We start from the raw sequence: 9,283 nt of genomic DNA, 5'->3' as shown, positions 1-9,283 counted from the left end.
GGCAGATGGCTTCAGTCCATGAGTTCTGGCATCGGGCCAAGAAGAGCAGAAATTGAGCCAAGGATATTAGAGTTGCGGAGGTCAACTGGCCGATTGGGTAATAGGCCGCAAGAGAGGACAATGCGTCGAAGATTCGGACGAAGCGTCGATGAACCAATGACATACTAGACAACATTTGATTAGCTTTACAATAATTGTCTAGATTAAACTAGGTTTTAAGTATGCAAGATTAACTATGATAGCGATCAAGGCAGAATTGACTGAGATTTCGTTAGGAGTTCGAGAGTTCGTCGAAAGTCTAGACGTTCGTCGGAAGTTCTACCAGAATTGACTGAGAAGTCTAGGAGCTTGCCAAAGAAGCTCATCAAAACTCGCCAAAAAGATCGTCGTGAAGTCTAGGAGCTTGCCGGGAGTCCATTGGAATATTGTCGAGAGATCATCGGAAGTTCGCTGGAAGCTCGCCGGAAGAAACCTAGACTTACCATATTTATTTAGCTTAGTGTATGCCTTAAAATTCGTAGTTAGCACATAATTGGGTTGAAATTAAGCCAACTCAATTAGGGGCCAACTAGACCCAAGTTTGGGCTGTGTTGGGTCCAGTGGAAGGCCCAAACAATGACCTAACATGTGGAACGGTTGTGGCATAGTCTCCGAGACTGTGTCAGGCGGTGGTATAGCCCAGACACAGTCTTCAAGAGACTGTCAAGCAATGGTACCACCAGACTGTGTCAGGCAGTTGTTGGGTCCACTTGTAGCCTAGTGTCAAGCTACAAGTGGTGGTACCGCTAAGTGCAGGCGGTGGTATCTCCCGTACCCCAAAATCTCGTGGATTTGAATTTTGGATCGCAGTTTTGAAGTCATTTGGGGTCTATAAATACTAGAAAGTTGAGCAAAACTCTGTAATTCTAAAGTTGTAAACTCTATTAGAAAGTTGAGTTCTCTCCTCCTAAATCTTAGAGAGAGTTCTAATGGATGTGTGTGAGGGATACCTTGTAAAAGAGGGTTGTAAAAGGTTATCTCTTAGACCTATGAAAAGGAGAAGAGGGGTGTAAAAGGATAGTTGATCTTCGCTCATTGAAAGAAGATCATTAGTGGATATCGGTGGCCTTGATGGAAGAGGAATCGGGAGTAGATGTAGGTCACGATGACTGAACCACTATAAAATATGGTTTGCATTTCTACTTTACTATTTACATTTATTGCAAACTACCATACTTCCTCATTATGCTAGCGACACACTCTTACAAACGTGTTTCAAGTTAACATTTTTCCGAAATTGGTTTTAATCGAACGAAGAAATTTTTTTGAACCGACATAATTTTATCCGCTACACTAATTCACACCCCCCCACCCCCCTCCCTCTTAGTGCCAATTCATTCCAAACAATTGGTTCATCGACACTTCGTCCAATCCTTCAACGCATCATCCTCTTTTTGTGGTTTTTTACCCAATCGACATGTTGACCTCCGCAACTCCAATCTTTTTGGTATAATGTCCGCTCTTCTAGGCCCGATGCTTGAACTCATAACATAAAGCCTTCTACTGACACGTCGACCAATCCTCCAGCTCAATGTCCAATATTTTGACATATTCTACTCCGACCCAACATTGATTCTTCCCGCTTTAATTGTCTCTTCATAATCGAAGTTAATCCTGCATCACTTAAAACACATATTAGATCATAAACTTTATCAATTGGTTTAATCATCAAAATCTAAGATTCAACAATCTCTCCATTTTTTTATGATGACAAATAATTGATGACGGAATTTAAACCAAACTCCCCCTATCAATATGTTATATTAATAGAAACATAAATTCAAAAATAAATTATAAATCCAAGCAACATGTCATCATAAAATCATGCATAATCAAAATTTCAATACATCATTTCATCCATGATCGTCATCATGACTTCTCCTCCTTTGTCATCAACAAAAGGAGAAGTGCAACTAGCAAGTTTTTGAGATATAATTTCAAATCATTGCATTATAATTATAGTTTCAAGTTTTTGAAATATCATTGCATATATCATCATGCAATCTAGTAAGTTTTTCAAATATGAATGTTAGCAAAACTTTTTCATCTTTTAAGATGTGCAAGATATCATGTTTTTTTTTCTTTGCAATATTCAAGCTAGCAAGTTTTTTGAAAAAGAATGTAAGATTTATATCATTTTGGAACATACAAGCTAGCAAATTTTATATCATTTTAAAACATACAAGCTAGTAAGTTTGCTTTTCTTTGCGATGTGCAAGCTAACATAATTTGCTTCTTCTTGAATTTTGTAAGCTAATAATTTTTTGTTCTCTTTTGAGATGTACGCACTAGCAATTCTTTCTCCTCCTTTGTCATTGGCAAAAAGAGGGGAATAATACAAGGGTACAATTTATTTCCATTTACATCAATTCTCTAAGCATCACATAAGGTATACAATCATAAATACAAAAGAAGTATACATAATGAAAATTATATCAAGAAAGATATAATATCAATGATCATGTGAATACCAAAAGACATGATTCATTTTGATCTTCTTTTTTATTTAAAAAAATATTAAAAAAAAAATCTTAGGAGATCGAATAGTGAGGGAAATCTTTAAGTCATGAATTCTGAAAAAGATATTCCCTTTAGTAAATAGAAAAAAGGAATATAGGAGAATAAAATATCTCAATTCATCTATAAAAAATCTTTAGTTGTCAAGATCATGATTAATATATTAAAAAATTTTAAGTTATAATTCCTAGAATCCGTAAGAAAAATCATGATTCTTAAAAAATATTCTCAAGTTATATATATTGAGAAATCAAGATCATGATTCGGATAAAACTCATTCAAATTTAATTTGTAACATAATCAAAATCACTTTCTTAGTTCAAGAGATTCATAAAATAACATAAATTCATCAATCTTTTATTAAAAAACTCGATAAGATAGACTTTGAGAAATTTTCAAGAAAAATACTTTCCACTTTTTAGTTGTTTCAATTTATGTGATTTATTTCATACAAGCATGTCTTTGTCTTTTATGCCAAATCAAAACATGCATCATAAAGAGCAAGATTTATCACAAAAATTATCAAGATCAAAAGTGTAACACATAATTCCAAAACATATGATTTCAAATCATCATTGCTTCAAATCCTCATGCATAATATAAAATCATCAAGCATGATACCAAACCTTTTAACATTTTCATTATATGATTACATCATTAAAACATCAAGCATGATTTTATTAAATATAAAGTATTTTCAATCAAAATCATTTTGTTTGTTATAGTAATGTATTTTTCTTTTTAAGTGAATCTGACTTTTCATGCTTAGTGCTATGAGTTAACATGCAATTGTCATGATCAAATTTTTAATTTTTTTTTTCAAAATGACTAGAAAGAGAGAATGATATTTTTTATATATTTTTTTTATTTTTTACTAATTAATTTAAAAATAACTCATGAAAAGTATTAAGTAATTTCATAGTAAAATAAAGATGTTTCGGGTGAGTCATTTACCTCATCGTCGAGAGCCACCAAGGCATAGTTCACCACTTTGTCTTTTTGGTTTACTCCTCGTCTTTAGAGGTACTCGATTTGTCCCAAGTCACCTTAAGTGTCTTCTTCTTCTTTATCAACCTCTTCTTTTTAAGTTTGTTTTTTATTTTTTATTCTTGTTTGAACTTTTTAAACTTTGTTGTTAGGAGATTAAGTTTATCATCACTTGAGCTTTCGCTTAAGTGGTCTTCTTTTGTTATAAGTACAAAATCTTTCATGTTCTTTGGAAGGTTGTTCTCAAGTTCGTCATGTGCCACATAAGTCATTTTGTAGATTATCAAAGACCCGATAAGTTCTTTAAGTAAAAACTTATTTAAGTCTTTTGCCTCTTGTATTGTCGTTACTTTCGAATCCCAATTTTTAGAAAGTAATTATAAAACTTTGTTAATAAGTTTAAAATTTGAAAAACTTTTACCAAGTGCATTTTAATTATTAACGACATCCTTAAAACAGGTGTACATATCAACAATAGTTTTGCTTGGCTTCATTCAAAATAATTTAAAATCATGCATCAAAAGATTTATTTTAGATATTTTAACTCTACTAGTGCCTTCGTATGTGATTTCAATAGTATGTCAAATGTCAAGTGTAGTTTCCCAAATAGAAATCTAATTAAATTCATTTTTATCTAGAGCAAAAAGCAAAGCGTTCATCACTGTAGTATTCAAAGAGAAAGTTTTCTTTTCTAAATCATTCCATTTGTTCATTGGTTTGGAAGACTTTTCAAAATCGCTTTCAATAATATTCCATAAATCTAAGTTCGTAGAAAGCAAGAAAATCCTCATTCTAGTTTTCCAATATGTGTAGTCCGTCCCATTGAACATAGGAGGATGAATGATAGAAAGACCCTCTTGAAAGTCGAAAAAAGTATATCTCTTGGGTGTTAATCCAACCGAGAGAGACATGGCTCTAATGCTAACTGTTATGATCAATTCGGCACTAAGAGCAGGGGTGAATCAGTGCTTACATTAAAAACATCAGTTTGAAAACTTATGTTCGATAAAGCTTATATCGGAAAGATGAGTTTAACATGAAAGCATTCGTAAGCATAGTGAATAAGTAAATTAGTTTACAATATGAATGAAAAGTATAAAGTAAATGCAAACCAAATTTATAGTGGTTCAGTCGTCGTGACCTACATCCACTTCCGATTCCTCTTCATCGAGGCCACCAGCTTCCACTACCGATCTTCTTTCAATGGGCGAAGATCAACTATCTTTTTACACATCTTTCTCCTTTTCACAGGCTCAGGAGAGAACCTTTACACCTCTCTTTCTTTTAGGCTTCATTCCTCCCATAGAAACCTTCTAACTCTAGGAGGAAGAGACTCACTAAACTTGGAGAGATTACAACACTTTTTAACTTAGAATTTTTTTCCCCTTTCTACTCAATTCTTACATCTCTATACAGGAATAGCTGGGGTATTTATAGACCATAAATGACTTCAAAAATAGAACCAAAAAAGGTCTCATCCTAGGTTTCCCGGGTTCTAGTTGTACCACCACTTGTGTTGGGCGGTACTATCGCTTGTAACACTAACACTGGGCGGTACTATCACCCAAACTGACGATACCATTGTCTGACACAATTTGAGAGACTATATCTGGGTGGTACTACCACCCAGACTAGTAGTACCACCGTTTGACACTGGGTGGTAACACCACCCATTCTGGCAGTACTATTACCTCTCGGAGATTGTCTTGAAAACTAAGCTTCTAGCGATGCCACCACCGGACCTTACTTTTGGGTTACTAAATGAACCTTTCTCTTAGCCTAAAATAGCCCCAACATAGCCCCAATTGGCCCCTAATTCAGTTGGCCTAATTTCAACCCAATTACAACTTAAAATTACTTCGATCTAAACAATTATTACAAAATATTAATCACATGTTGTCCGGTATGTCATCGGTTCATCGGCGCTTTGTCCAATCCTTCAGTGCATCATCCTCTTTTGCGGCCTTTTGCCCAATCGACATGTTGACCTCCGCAACTCTGATCTTCTTGGTGCAATATCTGTTTTTCTAGGCCCAATGCCCGAACTCATTGCATGAAGTTTTCTGTCGACACGTCGATCAATCCTTCGGCTCAACATCCAATCTTTTAACATGTTCCACTCCGGTCGATTCTTCTTGCTTTAATCGTCTCTTCATAATCGAAGTTAGTCCCGCATCACTCAAAACACAGATTAAATCATAAACTATATCAATTGGTTTTATTATCAAGAAGCCTAAATCAATTTGTTGGTGGGTGAGAAAACTGATTAACGAAGGTTTAAACATCCCCAAATTTTCTCTCTCGGAATCGATCTAAGACATTGCAATCTCATGCAGCATTAAGTACACTGAGTCGGCAACTGAGGGCACTAATTAGCGGCCCAAAAGGCAGGGGGACAGTCACTGCATGCATTTGCTCAATCTAAGTACATAATCGCCACACCAAGGTGTACACAGGGAACAAAGAATCAATGCCTCCATTACCAACGTAAGGCCATGGTATCACTGACATCATCATCAACCTCGTCTCTCTCTCTCTCTCTCCTGCCTTCCTCCCCCATTTGCTTGTGGTGGAGACATCATTCAGATCATTGAATGGGGAGGTAAAAGAGATGGAAAGGCCAAGCGCTGGGGGACCAGCTCAAGCGCATGTGCCCGCCCACCCAAGCCACTGCCGGTCCGTATTCTAGTAGTAACTCACTCCCAGTCCCACATCTTTTCCAGATAAAACAGCTCCACAAACTCTCTTCAGTGGAAGAGAAGAAGATGAAGACCTGAGACAGAGTGAGAAAGAGAGAGAGTTGTAGGAAATCAAATCTCATGTACTCGGTAGGATCTCACTAGAGAAACAACGGTGTATGTGAAGAAGAAAAGATAGGTGAGAGATCACGTTACTGAAGCCAGTATAAGTAGAGAGATTTAGCTGCATCCAGAGAGAGAGAGAGAGAGAGAGAGGGTGTGCGTTTTAAGAAAGCAGTGTCGAGTACTCTGTAGAATCTCTCTAGACAGACGAGGGTGTAGGTGGAGAAACAAAGATCGGTGAGATCACGTTACTGAAGCTTGTGTAAGTAGAGATACAGTTGCAAAGAAAGAAACAGTGTGTGAGAGAGAGAAAGAGAGGAGTGTATGTCAAGACACAATGATTGCTACGTTCTGGGGAAGCAGGAAGAGAGGCGTGGAACTGGAAAGCCAAGGAGGGAAGAGGGAGGGGTAGAACATGGAGCTTGACCGACGTGGGCCGCTGTAATCTTTTGGTTTGTATTCTCCCTTTGGCTAAATTCATCTGCGTTCCTTCCTCCCAATATATTTCTTTCCCTTCTTCCCTTCCTATTCCTTTTCTCTATTCTCTCCTCTGTCGCGGTAGCAGCGGCCTCAGCTGCAGCAGCGTAATAATATGTCTACGTGGTGAGCCCCTTGGAACATGGGGAATGGCAGAGCGAATCGCGTAAGAGCAAAGTAAAACAGGTCTTCGCCGTACCCTTCATTTCTCCCGCAAGGATTACAAGGCCAAAGGGGAAGACAAAAAGCTCTTCCACCCCCTCTAAAGGCATCATTGTAGCATGCTCGTGCTGCGTGGCGAGAACTATATACACGGGGAGTTCACAGGCTTCGAGAGTCCAAGAATGGACAACGGTCGTGAGGCCCACGACTTCCATGGCTATCAAGAAGATGACTCCAACGCCACCCACAACAACAGCCAAACTGGAGCAGGTGCTGCTTCGCTAATGTTTCCAGCCCAATCCATCGTGACTGATGCTGCTAGCGCTGCTGCTGCTGTTCTTCCATGGCCGCTTCCGCTCGTAAACAGCTTGGCGCTGGCTCGCGATCAAGAACGCTTCTTTCCTTCTCTTCCACCGCTCCCACCTCCGCCACTGCCTGCGTTCTACCATGACTTGTATGCACGTCGGGCGTCAACGGCGCTGCAGTTCGCGTGCGACGGCGGCGGTCTCGGATCGTCGTCATCGGACCCCTTGGGATTGGCGGGACTTTACATGGGACCAGAAGTACTGATTCGCGGCCGGGGGTTGATGTCTTCATCCCCCTTCGCAGGTCTTCATGCCGAGCTGGGCAAGATGACACCCCAGGAAATCATGGACGCAAAGGCGCTCGCCGCATCAAAGAGTCACAGCGAGGCCGAGCGACGACGCCGCGAGCGCATCAACGCCCATCTCGCTCGGTTGCGCAGCTTGCTCCCCAGCACCACCAAAGTAAGCATACACTACACCCCATGACCAATCGATCTTCACTTACATCTCTGATAATTACACCATCTTTCTTAATTCTCCATCCACAATTGACAGAGATCGTTCCATATCTCGGCTATTAACTACAGAGATCTAGTAAGATTTTCCTAGGATTCCATTATGCGACAAAACTCGGCTCATTTACTGCAGTCCTTTGTGTGTTTGGGGGTACTAAGTGTTGTGGGAAGGAGGGAGAGAAGAGGGAGGAGAGGAAGGACAAGTGTTGTGGAAGAGCCGCTTCGTTGACATGATAAAGTGGAACCAGGTGAGGAGCTGACTCACAGAAAGCTTGCGATGAGATTGTTGCTGCCGGCAAAACGATGGACCTAAGAAAGACATACATGCGTACTCCTGTCAGATAAAGGAACTCAGTAGCAGTAGCTTGTCGTCCTCCCATTCCATTCCCATGTGGAGGCGTGCATGCAAGCACATCTAGCTTCCTCCACTGTTCTCTTTCACCTCTGTGGTTGTACAGTTCAGAAGTAGAGAAAGCAATTCCCACTTCCTTCTTCCTCTTAACTTGATCTAAATCTGTTGTGCAGACAGACAAGGCGTCGTTGCTTGCGGAGGTGATCCAACACGTCAAAGAATTGAAGCGCCAGACGTTGGAGATGGCAGAAGACAGCCCACTTCCCACGGAGACCGACGAGCTCACCGTCGACGCCACCAACGACGAGGATGGCAGGTTCCTAGTGAGGGCTTCCCTGTGCTGCGACGACCGGTCGGACCTCCTCCCGGATCTCATCAAAGCCCTCAAGGTCCTGAAACTGCGCACGCTCAAGGCCGAGATAGCCACCCTCGGCGGCCGCATCAAGCACGTGCTTGTCATCACCGGAGAAGATGGTGCCGACCACCAGCAGCCGGAGCAGTCCGTCGCATCGATCCAGGACGCGCTCAGAGCCGTCATGGAGCGGGCATCGTCGACTGACGAGCCAACTGCAGCCGGCGGCATCAAGCGGCAGCGCACCACCACCTTGTCCAGCACACTCGAACACCGGTCCATATGACTCGATACCACATTACAACCATATGCAGTCATTTCCTTTTTTGTAGTCATCTGTGTCGATTGTATTCTATGGGCCAGTATATGTATTGGGTCTGTGGGATTGCAGAGCCGTGAAAGCTATGTCGGAGGTATAGCCGAAAGGGTTGGGGGTGGATCTTTTCCGTGATATGTACAATAAATACACTGAACGTAAGAAAGAGGAAGTCAACACTTTGGATGATCTTTCCCAGGATAATTGTTGACCCAAGCCGTCCGTTAGTTTCAAGCGAGTGGTTGAGACAAGGATTATGATGGAATGGACGGTTCGATGCGAACCTTCGTAGCTTTCCCATGCATTCGTTGTTTACTGAGACTTGCGTTGGCTCTCTTACACGTAGAGTCGTGCAGGCCTGCACGAAAAGGTGGAGTTTCCATCCTCGGTAGGCAATGGACTCAAAGTAGTGCCAACTTCTTCTTGTGAGCATTACAGTCACAGTTTGATCTTGGAATTC

At 40.6% G+C, this 9,283-nt stretch overlaps 1 protein-coding gene across 1 annotated transcript; it reads left to right on the top strand.

Annotated features, from left to right (window-relative positions):
* The first annotated feature begins 6,262 nt into the window (after positions 1 to 6,262).
* On the top strand, positions 6,263 to 9,014 carry LOC135597261 (transcription factor bHLH30-like). Its single transcript, XM_065089974.1, has 2 exons — positions 6,263 to 7,750; positions 8,329 to 9,014. The coding sequence occupies exons 1-2, from the start codon at positions 7,103 to 7,105 to the stop codon at positions 8,791 to 8,793; spliced, it is 1,113 nt and encodes a 370-aa protein (XP_064946046.1). The 5' UTR covers positions 6,263 to 7,102; the 3' UTR covers positions 8,794 to 9,014.
* Positions 9,015 to 9,283: the final 269 nt, after the last annotated feature.

The sequence above is a fragment of the Musa acuminata genome, chromosome BXJ1-11, assembly GCF_036884655.1.
Source record: "Musa acuminata AAA Group cultivar baxijiao chromosome BXJ1-11, Cavendish_Baxijiao_AAA, whole genome shotgun sequence".
In the NCBI taxonomy this organism is placed as follows: domain Eukaryota; kingdom Viridiplantae; phylum Streptophyta; class Magnoliopsida; order Zingiberales; family Musaceae; genus Musa; species Musa acuminata.
Note: the sequence above shows the minus strand (reverse complement) of the source record. Positions and strands in the feature narration are given on the sequence as shown.

Coding starts and splice junctions, on each gene's coding strand:
- LOC135597261 (XM_065089974.1), top strand. CDS start 7,103: ATGCTCGTGCTGCGTGGCGAGAACTATATACACGGGGAGTTCACAGGC. Junction 7,751..8,328: donor TGCTCCCCAGCACCACCAAA/GTAAGCATACAC, acceptor TCTGTTGTGCAG/ACAGACAAGGCGTCGTTGCT.